At 54.6% G+C, this 17,127-nt stretch overlaps 1 protein-coding gene across 1 annotated transcript in view; it reads right to left on the bottom strand.

Annotated features, from left to right (window-relative positions):
* Positions 1-285: 285 nt before the first annotated feature.
* The window catches only part of ARHGEF17 (Rho guanine nucleotide exchange factor 17), a 58,470-nt gene continuing 41,628 nt past the window's right edge, over positions 286-17,127 (bottom strand). Inside the window, exons 3-21 of the mRNA XM_040258795.1 lie at positions 14,205-14,387; positions 11,425-11,541; positions 11,116-11,208; positions 10,693-10,869; positions 10,352-10,402; positions 10,002-10,111; positions 9,830-9,915; positions 8,158-8,276; positions 7,645-7,858; positions 6,914-6,987; positions 6,171-6,370; positions 5,694-5,992; positions 5,018-5,267; positions 4,666-4,752; positions 4,291-4,358; positions 3,933-4,081; positions 2,910-3,084; positions 2,525-2,794; positions 286-1,822 (exon numbers count right to left, since the gene is read on the bottom strand). Of these exons, the coding sequence (XP_040114729.1) occupies positions 1,626-1,822; positions 2,525-2,794; positions 2,910-3,084; positions 3,933-4,081; positions 4,291-4,358; positions 4,666-4,752; positions 5,018-5,267; positions 5,694-5,992; positions 6,171-6,370; positions 6,914-6,987; positions 7,645-7,858; positions 8,158-8,276; positions 9,830-9,915; positions 10,002-10,111; positions 10,352-10,402; positions 10,693-10,869; positions 11,116-11,208; positions 11,425-11,541; positions 14,205-14,387 (2,919 nt within the window). The 3' untranslated portion in view covers positions 286-1,625. The remainder of the gene's footprint in view (positions 1,823-2,524; positions 2,795-2,909; positions 3,085-3,932; positions 4,082-4,290; positions 4,359-4,665; positions 4,753-5,017; positions 5,268-5,693; positions 5,993-6,170; positions 6,371-6,913; positions 6,988-7,644; positions 7,859-8,157; positions 8,277-9,829; positions 9,916-10,001; positions 10,112-10,351; positions 10,403-10,692; positions 10,870-11,115; positions 11,209-11,424; positions 11,542-14,204; positions 14,388-17,127) is intronic.

The following is a 17,127-nucleotide window of genomic DNA, read 5'->3' as shown; positions in this document are numbered from 1 at the left end:
GTATTTACAATGTTAACCTGTAAGGGACTCTAAAATGCAGCCCTGGTTATAAAGCATCTGACTAGCACAACTCCTGATGTTTTCCTGATGAGGAAGCTGCAGCCCAGAGAGACACACTGACCTGCCTGAGATAACACAGCAAGTCAGTGGCCGCCTTGCCACCACAGCACTCTACTGGGTCTCTGAGTCCTACTCTGTCTGTCCAAGTGGGTGGGTGTCAGGGAGCCCAAGCAGCTGGGGAGCTTGGAGGTTGCTGGCTGGAGGCCTCTGTGGCTGCCGATGGGGACCAGTTGTTTGGTGTTTCTATTTATTGACTCTTTAAACTTCATCATCCAAGGAAAGTTAATACATGACTGTTTGGTAGCAAGAAAAACATAATCTAAGACCGCAATGACCCACCCACCCCAAACAAAAACAGAACCAAACAAACCCCATCTGACACCAGACCTTTGGAGCTGCAGCTGAAGAAGCGTGGGGGCTGGGGTCAGACTGGCTTCTGTGGTTCAGAGTGGGCAGGGGGGGTGAGGGCACGCGAAGCTAGCCTCCGGAGTAGCCTTCCCAGCCAGGGAGGCCATGTCTAGCCCCTCAGCTTTGGGCATCCTTGGAAGGGCTGCCGCTGCCAGGGGAGGATGTGGAGAGAGGGAGTCAGTGGTCAGAGTGAGGGGCCCCTAGGCCCACCCTCTGCGGTGACCATGTGTGCCAGTGCATGAGACACAGGGGCTGGGGGGCAATGTGCGGACAGCGAGGGCCCCTTCCCTGCTCAGGCCAGGAGAGGGCCCTGGACGAGGCCCCAACAGGGTTCCCACATTTGGAAACCACTAAAGGCACTGCCACAAGCAAAGAAACGCCGAGGCCTGGGGAAGCCCCCCGGATGGGAGTCACTGCCCACCCCCCGGTCATCGCCTTGTTCTGGATGACTGAGGGGACTTGGTCCTTTGCTCTGGATACTGGAGGGCAACCCAGTCAGGACAAGGCCGTGGAGAGTTTATGTTAAGGGGCAGTGTTTCAGTGCCCCAAACATGCAGTGTGTGTGTGCGCACATAATGAGGGGGGACTGGCCCCTCCAGGAAGGCTGGTTGGGGTCCCAGAGTGACTCCCAGGGCAGGAATAGGGGTGTTTTTTTTTTCCCTCTTCTGTCATTTTCTCCAATCACTCCCTGCCCCAGGTCATTGCATAAATAAGTGCTTGGGAAGATACACATCTAAAAAGAAACATAAATACTGTACACGGGAAAGGATTCCATCCCCCAGCCCTCCCACTGTCCCCAGGAAAACCCTCCAAATATTGCACATGGCCCTCCCCAGCCCTGTGGGGTCCAGGCCCAGCCGTGTCTTTGGTAGAAGCTCCAGGGACAGAGGTCCTGGGCAGCCCATGTGCCCCCTCTCCACCCACCCTCCTCATCATGACTGGGTGCACCAGAGCAGCCAGAGGGCCAGGAAAGGCCTAGACCCCGCTGGCCAGCAGGTGCTCCATTGGGAATGCTTCCGCAAGGATGGGAGGCAGACTGTGCAGGCATGGGTGTGCCCCTGGTCAGACACTCGTGTGAGGGTCTGCCAGTGGGCTTGGAAGAGGCAAGCAGGCGGAGGGCGGGCGGGTGGGCGAGTCCTGGGCCACTGTGGACAGGGTCACACCCTCCATAGGAGGAGGTGGTTTGTGCTGTCGTCTCGGCCCACGGTCTCACTGCTGCCACCGCCCCCACTGCTGAGTCGGAAGTCTTCGTAGCCATCGCCTCCACTGATCACCAGCATTTTAGGCCTGGCCGAGGCAGGGCCTCGGTGCCGAGGGGAGTCCCGATGTTCCAGTGAGGGCAGCTTCTCCGGGCCTAGGAGGGCAGAGGGGATGAGCCATGAGCCTGGGGGTGACTGGCAGCAGCACTATCTCAACACAGCCCTGTTGGTGTTCATCTCCTGCTTCCAACAGCTGTTTCCCAGGTAGGCAGCTTAAGTCTTCTCTGGACCAGACAACCCCTGACCAAGGCCTCCCTGCTTCCTGATGCCCACAGCCACTTCCTCTTGGGAGTACGGCTTCCTGTCCTGCCAGCAAGACCTGGCCAACTGCAACCTCCTTGATGTACATCGTTACCTAGTAGGTTTCACTTTCTAATCCTCACAGTCCCTTTCCTATTCTATGGACCATTCTACGCTCTGCTTTCTGGTGCTATTTCTGTTTCCCGCTCTGCCCTATATATCATTTCTAGTCCTGTTTTATTTCCTGTTGTATATATCCCTTCCTGTGCCATATTCTAATTCTTAGTTCACTTCCTCATCTCCGTGACATTCTCTGGACAGAATTTTACACACACACACACACACACACACACACACACACACACACACACACACATACACAGAGTATCCTAATAGATTTTTAGTTTGGGTTTTCTATAGCCTACTTCCTATAATATACGCCACTTCCACATCTGTATTACATTTTCCGTCCTTCTTAATCCTCCTCTCACAGGGCAGCGGGGCATCCTAAACCCAAAGCCCACGTCCCTGGATTGGCATAGGATGTGTAGACCCACCTGTATCTGGGGGAGGTGGTGGAGTTGAGCAGAGCAGGTTGAAGCCGTCTGGAAGCTGGACTGCGGCCAAGAAGCGGACATGGCCAGTGTGTCCCTGGCCGAGGCCAGCAGGGCTGAGAGGAGCCCGTGGACAGCTGATGGTACTGGGTGAGGTGGGCATGGTGAGCACCACGCCTGCACTGGTGCCCACCCACAGCAGCTCTTCACACACCAGTAGCGCTGTGATCCGCAGGCAGGCAGCCTTGTGCTGCCGGATGATGGCGTCTGAACCTGGGGCAGAAGACAGACCAGCGCTGGGGCCGAGTCCTGGCGCTGGCTTAGCATCCTCACTGCCAGGGACAGAAAAGCTCCAAGGGAAGGGGCAGTAGGAGACTGAAGTCAGTACCTGCCAGCATCCTGTGCACAGGAGGTGTGACATCCACCTCTGCCAGCTGCTCAAACGTGTCTGGATGGTAGAGACACACGTGGGCACTACCTTTCAATGTCACCCACACGCCCAGGCTGGAGTCCACCATGCAAGCCACACTGCGACTGGAATCCTGCCCCACGGAGAACGTGTGCTGGGGTGAGGGTCGAGAACAGATGAGTGAGTGACAGGCCTGCCTTCACCGGCCCCTCCCAGCCTTGTGCTTCACCAGTGCCCTTTCCTCCTTCTACAACTCATGCCAAATCTCTTCAGAAAGCCCACTGGATTGACAGCAAAGGCAGCCTTGCTCCTTGACCTGGATGATTAACCTTTCAAATGTTGGTTTCACTGGAGCCTCCCTCGGGAATTAAAGTGCCCTTTCCCCAAGGAAATTGAGTGAGTTAATGATCAGAGAAGTTCAAAGCTTGAAGGGTCTTAACAGCAATCATTGGCCTCACCCTGTACAGCTGGGAAACAAGTCTAGAAGGGGAGGGAACCTGTCCAAGGGCATCGGCAAGTCAGTCACAGATGTGGGCCTGAACCCGGGTTCTCCACCTCTTCACTCCCAGCCCAACCAATGATGGGACCAGTGAGAGGGAAATCAAGGGAACTAGTTACTCCTGGATACTACCAGGCTGATAGCTACTGATGCACATGCAAATGAAATCAGGACTAAAGGCCAGAGTGATGATAAGGGATGCTGACATCAGAAAGGAACTCTGTCCACCCACCAAAGACCCCAATACCTTAACTGAGAAATAACGCTGGGGCAGGGAGGAGAACTAAAGAATTCTAACTTACATGTACCTGTAGCCTTCATCAGCTAGAAGGAAATAAGGATTAGAGAAGGCCAGGGGCTGGCCCAGATTCACACAGTGGTTGGGGGAAAGCCCCGACCTCTCAGCTGGTTGCTTTTTATGGCCCTATGGTCTCACCTCCTCTCTCATGGGCCTGGCTCACCCCAAGTCACCAATTCCCCAACCCCACCCACATCCCCACTACCTCCAGCTGCAGCATGTCAGGGCTCAGGACAAGGACTCGGTTCTGGCAGCCACACCACAGCCGCCCACCCACAGACACCATCTTGGTGATGGGGCTCCCCTGAGCACCCAGGGTCACCGATTTGAAGTTATGAGGGTCCCAGAAATGGCCTAGAGTAGGAGTGGGATAAAGAAAACAGCAGATTCAATTTTACATTGCATTTGAGCCTCACCCTCCCCTGAAATAAGGTGCTGATAAATAACCTCATTTATCAATGAGGACACCAAACCCCAGAAAAGACCTGGGAGTTACCGAAAATCACATCTCCAGATTTGTGGTCTGGAGGCCCAGCTTGCTCAGGAGGGAGAGGGACACTCACCTGCTTCTCTTTGGTAGACTACGAGCTCTCCATTGGCCAAAGACACAAACACCTGGTTATTCAGATACCTAGGAAAAGAAAAGGAGTCATGGGGGTTTCAGGAAGCCAAAGGAGGTCTCCTGAGCCCAAGGAATCAGAGAGAATGACTATGGCTTCTGAAAGACCACCTCCTCCCACCCCCTGTTCTCTAGGTGGTGGGCACCTGAGTCTAAGAAGAGGCAGTGACTTGCACAGTGACACACGGTGTGTGGGAGACACCGTTAGCCTAGGGCACGCCTGTGTGCTCTGTGCCCAGGGGGTCCAGCTGAGCAGAAGGACATCTACAGGTAGAGCTGAGAAGGGTGTGAACCAGAAGAGCCATCTGAGGGGCCTTACAGGATGCAGGTCACAGAGGCCGAGTGCTGGAGCTTCAAGCTGTTCCTGCGATCGCGGATGCTGTCGGAGGACTGGTACACGTGGACACTGTGGATCAGTGGTGTGGACCTGTGACAAGTGCTTGAGCACACCAATCCCTCCACCTCGCTGCCTCCACCACCATCTCCTCCTCCACGGCAGGTGCTACCCCAAGGTACCAAAATCCCACAGCCTCCCTCTGGCAGCCCTGGTTGGCAGTATCCTTGAGATCTGACCCAAGGCCCTCCTGCTTCTGCTTCAGGATGCGATATGATTTCTTAAACAGGGACTGCAGGTTCTGGCACCAAGACTCCAGCCTCTCCTGTGTCCCTACCAGCCATCCTCGGTGCCCAGCCACACGGAACTCTGGTAGGCCTCAGGGTCAACGCTCAGCAGGTCCTCCAGGCTGCCGCGGGTGAAGGAGCCACGACTGGACCGACGAAGGGCTCTCCCATCCATGGGACTGGTGCCGCAGGGACCACCAGGCCCGAAGGAGCCAGACAGTGGCAGGAAGCCAGGCTCCTGTTCCTCCTCTGAACTGGTGGTCTCTGCTGTAGCCTCCTTGGAGCTTGGGGTCTCCTCATCTGATGGAAACAAAGGGCTCTGTCTCCCACTCTGCCAGGCCCAAGATGTGGTGTCTTTCTAGGCCTTACTCTCCCCTCAACACACCCTTCTGCTGTTCTCCCTGCCCTCCAGACTCTGCCATCAGTTCAGTCCTTGTTACCCTGATGACTGACAGCGCAGTGCTACAGGCTCCTGGTCCCAGCTTGGCCACCTCCAATCGACCACCATGGACCAATCACCACCACCCCCAACAACTGCCTCAGGATCCAGCCTGACTACCCACTGCCCCTGGGGCCCTTGGTGTCACAGTCTCTGCCCATTTTGCTGGCCCTCAGAGCTCTCTGGGCTAGTATCTTGAGACTGGGTGCCATGGCTGTGCTTATCCCCTCTCTCATTCAATCAGCATGGGCTGGGTTGCCCCTCCCTGCCCCAAGCTGGGCACTCACTGCCAAAGCTAGAGGAGATGGTGGACCGGCTAGCCTGGCTCTGCAGGGTCCCCGAGGGGCTGGGCGAAGACTCATCATCCGAGTCGCTGTCAAAGGGCACTAGCTCCGGGCGGGGGTCACCCTCGGCGGGGCCTGGCGCCATCTCCAGGCCTGAGCCCGCTATGGAGATGTGCAAGCATGGCTGGGGCCCTGGCTCGGCCAGCGTCGCTGCTTCCTCGTCCGCCGCCTCGACGTCCAGGTCTGGCCCGGTAGGCTCGGGTGCCGTCTCCGGAGGGCTCCTCAGCGATGCAGTCTGTTCCCTGGGAGACGAAGGGTTGGGAATGAGTGTCACTAGGAGCTAGGATCTGCCCTGCGCGTCCTCAAGCCCCAGGCCCCGCCCACACCCACAGGACACGCCCACCCTCCGGGTCAGGGGCGGGAACTCTGCCCCTAGGCCCCACCCTCCACCCCGCCGGCCCCCGTCTGGGCGGGCCTCACCGGTGGCAGCAGCGCTGCAGGCCTGGCACCGCCCCGATGCAGAGGATGCGGGCGGAGCAGACTGCGATGCAGGCCTCCACATCGGGCTCAGCGCGCAGGCTCAGCAGACACACCTGGCCCACGTAGCCGTCGCTGTTGCACACCCACACCTCGGGGGTGGGCTCGGGGCAGCTGCTCAGGGTCGGGGCTGCGCACGAGAACTGCGGACGGCGCCAAGGGACAGGGGAAGGTGAATGGAGGAACTGCTGCCAGCTCCACACCGCTCTCTAGGCCCTCCTGGATTCTCAACACACCTTCGGCATGCACATGCAGCACACGTGACTCTTTACGCATCAAATGCCCACATCCCTCTGTGACATACATTCATATATGTCTGTGTACACAGACATCCACACATATAGCTACCACAAATATGGTCACACATACATGTGTATGTGTAACAAATGAAAAAAACGGTAACTCTGTCCATATGTATATAGACTCATACAAGCATATGAATTAGACACTTGCACATCAATGCTATAGCCTGTGTTCACATGCAAAGATGCATAAATGCATGGATGTACCCATATACATATGACACATATGTACTGTACATGTGCTTGTGCAGAGAGCTGTACTCTCAAAGACACAGGGAACGACTGCAATGTTCAAGACGTACACAATGCTGTACAAAGAACAAAAACACATGAACACATGCTGGCTTAGAATACATGCGCCCAGGTACCCAGGTGCATACACACCTGCATGCCGCTGCGGGTTTTCATGATGGGGATGGCCTTCAGGAATTCAGGGTCTAGACAGCTTTTGCTGGAGGCTGTAGTGGAGATGGATGGACAGACAGACACTGCTTAGCATTCACCTTACCCTGGTCCTGACCTTGCCCATTTCCGTTCCTCTCCTGCCCCTCAGGGTCTCTCTAGGGAGAATGAGGTGGCTGGTTATGTCCTGCTTGTCCTTGGCCTCAATTTTCCCATCTGTACAATGTGAGAGGTAGACCCAGAGGTCTCTAAGGATTTTCTATGGACCCATTCAACAGTGCTCCCTGATCCAGGCCTGCTGTGTGTGTGTATGTATGTGTGGTGGAGGTACGAGGTCCTAGTCACCCACTCCCATGAGAGGGCCCTTGCCCTACGCTGACCGTATCCACAGAATCCCTGCCAAAGAGGCCCTAAGAGAGTGAGTGAAAGTCGTTTAGTTGTGTCTGACTCTTAGCAACCCCATGAACTATTAAACTCTCCAGGCCAGAATACTGGAGTGGGTAGTGGTTCCCTTCTCCAAGGGATCTTCCCAACCCTGGGGAAGGCCTGTATTTCTCTGCAGAAGTCTCAGTCCACCCTTCCACTGGCAGAGACTGGAACACAGGACATGGCAGTCCTGAGATTTCTGGCTCCTGATGTCACACATAGCTGTAAGGTGTTGTCCACTGCTTGAAGGTTCTGGGAAGAGGGCACCGGCCTGGGCCCTGGCTTACCCAGTTTCCTCTTGGCCTCATCAAAGGCCTGCTCGAAGCCAAGGCGGGCATCGGGGTGGGGGAAGTCAAAAATGAAGGAGTCGGTGCCTTCGGGCCTCGTGGTGCACAGCTCCAGCTTGGTAGGAGGGAAGGAAAGCGCGTAGCACAGGGCCTGCTTCTCCGACAAGTCCCGGTGCATGGCAGCTGAGAGGTCCCGCAGCGCGTCATCCAGGCTCTGCAGGGATAAGGGTCCAGGCCTCAGGGCCTCACTTCCCCGCTCAGCCTACTCCTGCCCTGGGGATGGGCCTGGGCATCTGCCCCTTCCTCAGATAGAAAACGGGATTCTACTTCCCGGAGACCAAGAGGTAGCCTGGATCTCGCACAGACATGGTGGGCCCTCCCGCCTCCCTCAGCTGGGGATGGAGCTGTGTCTCCAACCCGCAGGCCTGGAACACGACTTCCTTCAGAGATGGGATGAGGCTGTACTCCTCCCCCTCAGACCGGGTGAGGGAATCTCAGGCAGAAGCAGCAGACCTGGTGTGGGAAACCGAGGCTCTCCGAGAGCTTGCTCATCTGGCCCAGGGTGGTCAGGTCCTCGTCCAGGCGGCTGATCGCCTTCTGGATGTTCTCTCGATTGGCAGCTTGAGATGCCCCTAGTGGGGACAGAGGGAGGCCATGGGCAGATCCAGAGACAGACAAGGTCAGGCTTGGACAGACACTCCTCCCCTCCCCTCCCAATTTGCAGTTGGGTGTGGGGAGCAGCCTGACAAACCGAGGGCTTGTAAACCGCTGGACCTCGGGTTAGCATCAACCCCAAAGTTAATGGGCAGCTTGGAGAGAAACTCCAGGCCCGAGAGCAGGGGACTGGGCCTGTTTCACAGCCACCGGCCACAGGGTGTCGGGCCCTTGGAGAACTCCCTGGAGGAGCACAAAGAACAAACAGCAGACAGCTCCCAGGTTATACAGACTCCAGCTGGTGCCGGGCTGCTGTGGTGGTGCAGCCTCCCACAGGGGAAGTCAGCTGGGCAGGCAGAGCCTCAGGCAGTCAAATGTGCTGACCCAGGGATTCAACTCCCCCAACAAAGGACGGGGCAATGGGCTGATGACCTAGCTTTCCCTGGTCCTGTCCCATACTTGATCACTGCCAAGTACTGGCCCCACAGACCAGCTCAGCATCCGCACACTCCACACTGCCTGGCTAGGGGTGAACAGCCCAGACCAGTGGCCCACAAATGGGCTGAGTAGACAGCAGTGGAGCGGACTAGACAAGAGAGGCCTGAACTGTCCCCCCACAACCCTCTACCACCCGGGCAGCCACACTTTCTTCCCTGTGACCCTGCCCCTCTCTGGCCACAGCTGACTGGACCACAGGTAGACACCTGACCTAGAGGTACTCATTTTATCCACCGGCCTGTTCTTTAGTGAGAAGAGATGAATTGGACCAATAATCAGCTTGCTTTCCTACATAGGGGCAGGTGTGGGGCAGGCCTGGGTTTACCAAGGGGCTGAGTGAGCCCCTGCCTCACTGGGTCTGACCTGCCTGCTGGTCCTGAGGTGCCCTCACCACCAAATGACCACCCTACTCAGGAGGGTGGACTGCACCTCCTGGAGCAACTGGGGCTGAGAGTTGAGGGAGAAAGGCCACGAGGCAGACAAGGCCGTGATGGATCATGGGAGTTACGAGGAGGCGGAGAAAGCTGACAGCAGTGAGATCTGGAGCAGAGGGGGCGGGCTGGGCTGGGGTGGAGGGAGCACGCTCACACAGCAGGAGGAGCAGCTCTTTGAAGCTGCCTCAGCTCCCGACAGTGGACAGTCTCAGCCCCAAACAAAAGGATCATTCCAGCCAGCTTTCTGATTGGCCTGAGTTGAGTGTGTCTGCTGGACCAGAACAGTGCGCCATCATCTAAGATGAGGTGCATAAGCGCATCTGTGCAGTGAGTCAACTGCTATGGGCGTGTCTGCGCTCCCCGCAGCCCTGCAGCCACAGTACCCCTGCCAGTCCGCGGCAGGCCCCTGCCCAATCCGAAGGTGGCCGGTCTGGCTCCGTGGGACACAAACTGGATCCTGCATGCCAGCACCTTTGGACAGGATGGGAAAGCGAGGCCCAAAAGCAGATGAGCAGGTGCACAGCCAGCCAGCCTGGCCACGGCTCAAATCCTCTGGTGGGCTTCTCAGAGGAAGACCCCATAATACCCAGCACCCCCACCTTTGATGATGTCTGCGTCGTCCAGTGGCAGCTTCCACAGCAGCTTGTACTTGCTGGCCGTGTCGATGACGCTGGCTGCCGTGTACCTGTGGGGAGCAACAGGGGTGCTCTGGCCAAGGCGGGGGAGTGAGCCCAGGGAAGGACAATGGCCTCAAGCACCCTGGCCACTCACAGGCTCATGGAGCTGCGCCGCAGGGAGCCCGACTTCCGCTTCAGGGTGGTGCAGACGATGAGGTCCGTGAACAGGAAGAGGGACCGGTCCTTCTTGCCACCGACTGCCTTCTGTGGGGCCCGAGACAGGATTCAGGCCCAGAGGCCCTCCCTCCTGCCCAGCGTGCCCAAGGGGGACAGCCAGGCCGAGGGAGGGGAGGGCCCTCCAGATGCCCAGAGGCAAATTGGGACTTGAGCCTGGGCTCCTGCTGGGGTGGAAGAGCAGGAGGCCAGAGGGCAGCAGCTATGAGCAGAGAAGGTAACCAAGCAGGGAGGTAGGCACAGGCGGGTGGACAATGGGACACTTCTTACCACTTCAATGACCATCTCCTGCCTCAGGAACCGCCGCATAGGGGCCTGGAGCTGTGGGGCAGGAGGGACAAGGCATCCTGAAGGCTCATTATGGGTCCTTTCCCCTCCCCAGACCCTAGTGACCCTTGGCCCCGCTCATGGGCCAAGTCAGTAGGAGCAACACAGTGTCCACCCTCTCAAAGCTGTGTCATCAGGCCATGGGATATATGGCCAGAAACAGACACAGGGGAGGACACAGATGCACACCAAGATGGATGCAAACACTGCAGCCATGACCACGGCTCCAGGTGACCACAGGTGTGGACACAGGCATGGGTGGAGCCAGGCGGGACGGCACTCACATCCTCCATGCCCTCGATGTGGGCCTCGATTTCCTGCAGCACGCGGGCATGCCGCTCTGCCTCCTCGGCACTTCGCACACCCTTGTTGATGCGCTCGGCCACCTGCTTGATGTTCCGCTGAGCGTCCAGCAGGAGAGGGTAGTCCGGGTGGTCCTCAGGCGTATGCTTCAGGAGGTCCTGGGTGGAAATGGGCGGTAAACCCCTGTTTAGCCACCCCTGTCAGGCTCTGGGGCCCTACAGTGACTGCTGGAACAGAAGAGACTGTGGGTAGACTCTAGAGAGAACTTTCCTATCTGGATCCTATGGCTCCACTAGGCGGGGACCACTGAGCCCCCAGCATCCCCACATGCCTCCAGACTTTGCCCACCTGGCCACCCAGCCCCATGCCCTCCTGCCCACCTGGCCACCCATCCCCATGCCCACCTTCACCAGAAGCTCGTAGCGTGGGATCCGCTGCACAGGCTTGATCATGAGGTCGGACAGCGCCTGCTTCTCCTTGTTCTCACGCATGCTTTGCTGAAACCCAAAACAGGGTGGATGGGCACCCAAGTGAGGTATGACCAGCAAAGATGGAAGCGTCCAGGGACAGACAGGTCCCCAGTGAGCCCCTCCAGCTCTGAGGGGAGACACTGACCCACAAGCTAGGGCTCTGGGGTCCAGGCTGGGGGCTCCTGAGGCCCCCAAAGCTGACCCAAGAGGGGTGGCCTCCATCCCCCTGCCTGGCCCTGGTACCTCCAGGAACTTGAGAAAGGCAGGCCTCGCCTCCTTAGCCACACGCACGGCATCCTTCGCATTGAGAAAGTTGTCGATGTAGGCAGAGTAGATGTTGACCAGGACATCCTTCGAGAACTGTGGATGAAGAGGCAGGTTGGGACCCTCAAGGTGTCCCCTCCCCACGTTTCCACTGATTCACGAGCCAATATCTAACTCTTCCCTCCATCTGAAAATGACACGGTCTCTAAGGGATCGGGCATGTGCTACTACTGTGATGTCTGTACATGTCATATGTATGACTGTGTGATTAGGTGTGTGCATGTGCGTGCAAACACACATGTGCACTCAGACCAGGCTCTCTCCCTCCCAACTGGGCATTTCATCCCCTAGTCTCCAACCAGGCAGGTCTCCCTCCTTGCTGTCAGCTGAGTGACACGAACCTGTTCCTGCTGCTTGTTGCTCATGTAATTCCCTCCAGCAGGAAGGCTCCTCCCCCATCCAAATCTCACCCACCCTGGCAAGGCAGAGCTCCAGTTCTGCCGCCTCCAAAAAGCACTCCTATGCTGAAGAGGGCTCAGCTTGGAACTATACCTGGCCTCTGGCCTCCCTGGCCCCTCAAGGCAAGTCTGCCAGCTCCAAGGAGTAGGTGCTCCCATCCCTCCCAGTATGCTCTGCCTGGTGGCTAACACCTGATGGCTGGGCTCAATGTGGATGTTCTCAGCAGAAGCCCTGGCTGGGCATTAGGACACCCCAGCGCCTGTCTCAGCTGCACCATGGATGGACTAGCTGACCTGTGGTGGTGTTTCTGGTCCCCTCTGGGTCTCCAAATCCATGTTTCTAGGTTCTTGATGCCAGTCCCCACCCCCCATCAGATGTGCTGCAGGGCAGAGGCTGAAGCAGCTCAGGGATAAAGACAGCCTCTCCTGAACTCCCCCCAGTCCTGGGACAGGACATCCTATGCCGACCCCTCTAGGGGAACCAGGGCTTCCACTGCTACCCTTGGTTAACATCAAGGTCCACACAGGGAGGGAATAAACCCAGTGACACTGAGAGCTGAGACAGACTGGAGATGTCAGCACTCAAGCTGGGGTCCCACCACTGCCAAGCCAAGGTTCCTGTTACATCAGTTTCCAGGTCAGCAGGCACCTTCCAAGACCTTCTTAGTAAGCCCAAGGCCCACCCCACCACATCACAAACACATGCAAACACACCCACATCCCATAGAAATAGATTAGGTGTTTTTTACTAGTAGAATTTTCTGGAAGGAATTTTAGAATTTTATTTTTGAAATTATTTGGCTCTGAGTAAGCATTTAATTTGTGTTTCACTATGATTTCTCATTTATCATCGTGCTTTTTTTGGAATTCTGGCAAAATAAAATGTAACTGAAATTTTTTCAAATGTAATTAAACTCATGTAAATGAATACTAAATTTAACAATTAAAGAAAATGGCATGTTATGTTTTGCAGACATTTAGTTGAATGTTTATTAGTTTCACTTTTACAGTCTTTAAAATTCTGAAGCCAATGCCTTTCCTAAGGTCTCAATCACCATTGTAGGATTTTAAAACGCTCGCAGGTGGAAGTCTTGTCTATGATGAAAGGGACAAAGGGTGGGGTAGAGCATGGGCGCTGGAACCAGGTTTTTTGGGTGAATCGTCTACCACTTACTGTGATTTTTTAAAAAATATCATTCATTTATTTATTTGGCTGCACTGGGTCTTAGTTGCAACATGCAGGATCTAGTTCCCTGACCAAGGATTGAACCCGGGCCCCCTATATTGGAAGCATGGAGTCTTAGACACTGGACCACCAGGGAAGTCACTTACTGTCACTGTGATCAGGTTATTTTCTCTATGTGGCAGAGTCATCAACTTTATTTTTCGCTTGTGGGTTTTTTTTTTTTTTGGCCTCGCCCCACACAGCTTGCAGGATCTTACTTCTTGGATGAGGGCTTGAACTCAGGCCCTCAGCTGTAAAAGCATGGAGTCTTAACCACTGGACCGCCAGGGAATTCCCAGAATCATCAGCTTTAAACTTGGGAATAATCAATCATAGCTACCTCCTTAGTGTCATTGATATATATACTGTATTTAGAATACCTAGCACATAATAAATGCCAAATAGCCATTATTATTAAAACGCCTGATGGAGAAAAGAGCTAGAGTCAAGACTAGGCTGGTGTCAGCATCAAGCCCAAGTCCAGGGTCAGGACCAGAACAACTGTTTACATTCAGGTTAAGGTAGGGGTTGAGATCAGTACCAGCATCCATTTGAGGTCTGGGTCATAGTCGGTGGCAGCTCAGGGTCAGGACTAGGGTCAGGTCAGTGTCAGCAAATGGTTTGGGGGTTTAGTCGTGTCCGACTCTTTGCAACCCCATGGACTGTAGCCTGCCAGGCTTCTCTGTCCATGGGATTTTCCAGGCAAGAACACTAGAGTGGGTTGCTATTTCCTTCTCCAGGGGATCTTCCCCACCCAGGGTCTCCTGCATTGCAGGCAGATTTTTTTACCAATGGAGCTACCAGGGAAACCGACAGCAACTGGTGCTAGGTCCAAGGTCAGGGTGTTTAGCTGGGATTGGGGCCAATGCCAGAGCCAAGCCAAGCTCTGGAGTTGGGTCATGTCAAGATCAATCCAGGATCTGGGGTCAGTGCTAGTGTCTTGTCAAGCTCTAGGGGTTGGATCAGGGATCAGAGTCCGTCTGGGAGCTGGGGTGGGGTCCCAGGCTGCGTCGGTCTCTCCTGGGAGCGGCGGGGCTGTGGGGCAGGGGTGCAGCAGGGACCGCAGGGCCACTCACCGACTGGACAAGCAGGCCTCCCACCTTCTGCTGTGCATGCCAGTTCTGCACGCAGTGCCGCACCTGCTCCAGGAACTGCTCGTGGTGCTCCAAGAGCTCCGGGATCTGGTCGAAAATCTCATCCACCAGTGACGGGTCACAGAGCAAGGAGTTCTCTGGCTGCTTCAATGGCTGCATATAGCCCTGGAGGGGCCACAGGGTCAGTGCCAGTCCCCTCAGAGAGATGGCACCCCAACCCACCGGCCCAGGTATACACAAAATCACCTGGGCCTGCTGCTCAGCGGCCCTGCCTCCAGGATCTCCCTCATTAAACTGGGAGTTTCAGGAGGGAGATGGAAAGATCTAGCCCCATGACCCTCACTCAGCAACCAGGGTCTGGCACAAGTTGGGGGTGAGGGGTGAGAAAGATTTGTTGGATGTGTGAGTGAACAGAGCTTAGAGTGAGGAAAGCAAGAAGACTGGGCTCCTGGGAGACTCCACACACTAATTCAGCAAATATTTTATTGAGCATTTACTATGTGCCAGATACTATTCTAAAAACTAGAAGACAGCAGTGAACAAGAAAGGCCAAAATCCCTGCCCAGATCTAGCTTACAATCTAGTCAGATGAAATACACAAATTAAATATATAAATAAATAAAAACCATGTCATCGAATCTAAGATGCGTCATTACTCTTCTTTACCTCAAAAAAAAAAATGCTGTCAATTAAGTTATTTTAGGCCATCAACTATGGGATGAACCTGGATTTCAGAGATGGTAAAATGTGAAGAATGTGTCTTAGAATCAATTACATGCAGAAATCCTGTGGTAAATTAAAAGACCATAATTGCTGTGGGTTAAATAAAGCAGAGAGAGGTACGGAGGGGTATATGGAAAGTTATTGAAGGCTTATTGGACAATATCTGAAACACTGTTTTCAGATCTTCTGGTCAATTAGTGACTAAAACTCCCATTTTTCTCTTCAAATCCGCATTCAGAGCTATTTCCTGAGCTTGAATAGCCCTGCTCAGTGGCTAGTGGCCCGTGTAGATGTCGCCCTCTGCTGGCCTAAACTGTAACTACAAGCCAAAGAAACTAGGCTGTTTGAAAAAGTATTATGGGATGCTGCAATAAAATTTACATCAAACGTTAAAAAAAAATAGCTTGTTTTAAAACAAGTTTGAGAAAGTAAAGCTCAACAGAATCCTCTCGGCTGGTCTGAGATTCCGGAAAGGCGGAGGGGGCGGGGCTGACAGGACACAGTAGCCCTTCTCTCACAGCTCCCAGGCTAGTCTGAGCCCCGGCAGGATCTCTGCCAGGGTCTGTTGCCCTTAGTGGGAGTTGAACCGCTCACTTCTGGGTCCTAGCGCCTCACACAGAAGCCTGCACACCAGTTGGAGGAAAGAATAAACAGCGACAGGGAACTCGATGCAGAACCCGCTAGGAGCCAACACCTGCACTCACCCACCACACACTTGTTGAGCAACTACTGCGTGTCCTGCTTTCTAAGCACGAGCTGCACCTGTGGGCACACAAAAGGCCCTGTGCTTGTGCACCTGACAATTTACTGGAAGGAAGGAGATAACAGTACCCTAAGCGACAAAATTATTACAGTGCATTAGAAGGCAGTAAGTGCAGTGGGAAATAAGACAGAGCGGCCGGTCAGGGAAAGCAGTGTTGTTAGCTGGGAATTTGCAGGTTGAAGAAAGACTCAAAGGGTGACGGAGACACTGAGGAAAGGGTGCACCCTTAGGAGGCTGGTTCAAATCCCACCTCTTTCTGGCTGTTAACCTTGGCATTTAACTTCTTCCTTCATTGTGAACTCCTGGCCCTCAGGAATAATACAAATCAACTTGAGTGGCAGCAGTCACTGCGAGGGGTCACCAGGGCTGTAGAGTCCAGTCTCCCCACTAGAGTGAGACTGACAGGGATTCAACCCGGGCTATGGCACTCGTTCCCACCGTGAACCTGAACGAGTTGCTTTACCTCTCTGTGAGGAGTTTCATCATCTGTAAAATAGGGGTCTACAGTGAGGCTTATATGAATTAACTTATATAAAGCACCCAATAAATGTTAGCTCTTAGTATTACTGCTTGCTATGGTCTGAATGTGTCCCTCCAGAAGTCATATGTTGAAACATAAGCCCCGATGTGGTGGTATTTCGGGGTGGCGCCTTTGGCAGGTGAGCAGGTCATGAGGGTGGAGCTCTCACAAATGGGATTTGTGCCCTTTGAAAGAGAGCTCCCTCAGCCCTTCCACCACGGAAGACACAGTGAAAGACAGCTGTCTACAGACCAGGAAGCCAGTCCTCATCTGTAATTAATCTGCCGGCACTTTGATCTTGCATTTCCCCGCCTCCAAAACTATGCAAAATAAATTTCTATTTGTTTAGGTCACTCTATCAATGGAATTTTTTCTATAGCAGCCCAAATAGACTAGGATATCATTTAATAGATAGATGACTCTGGGCAGGTTTCTCCCTCTTTGAGCCTTCATAAGCATTATTATAATATCTGCCTCACAAGGTTAACACAAGGGTTAAAGGTGATTTTACAGATACACACACAAATGCGCATGCATGCATGCAGGCAGAATTGCCAGGCAGTATGTTAAATTATCCATGCATCTCGTAATCTGTGCCTGACACAGGTCTTATTATTCCCACCCAACAGACGAGGAAACAGAGGCAGAGACTGGATATATGACTTGCTCCAGACCACATGGCTGGTCAGGAGGTAGTGCCAAGTTTCAACACCAGTGGCCTGGCTCTGGAACTGTGCTCTGGACCCCTGGGCGGGGCCTCAGCCCTCGACACAGCAGGGCTGCGTCAAGCGGGCTGGTCTCAGCTGACACTGTCCTTCCTGCTCACACCCTTCCCCTCTCGACACTCTCAGCCGGTGTCCTCAGCACCATTCCCCCTTAGCTCTTCCACTCGCAGGCCC

Source organism: Oryx dammah, unplaced genomic scaffold (genome assembly GCF_014754425.2).
Source record: "Oryx dammah isolate SB20612 unplaced genomic scaffold, SCBI_Odam_1.1 HiC_scaffold_17, whole genome shotgun sequence".
NCBI classification, from domain to species: domain Eukaryota; kingdom Metazoa; phylum Chordata; class Mammalia; order Artiodactyla; family Bovidae; genus Oryx; species Oryx dammah.
The sequence above is the reverse complement of the archived record's forward strand: the minus strand, read 5'-3'. Positions and strand labels throughout refer to the sequence as shown.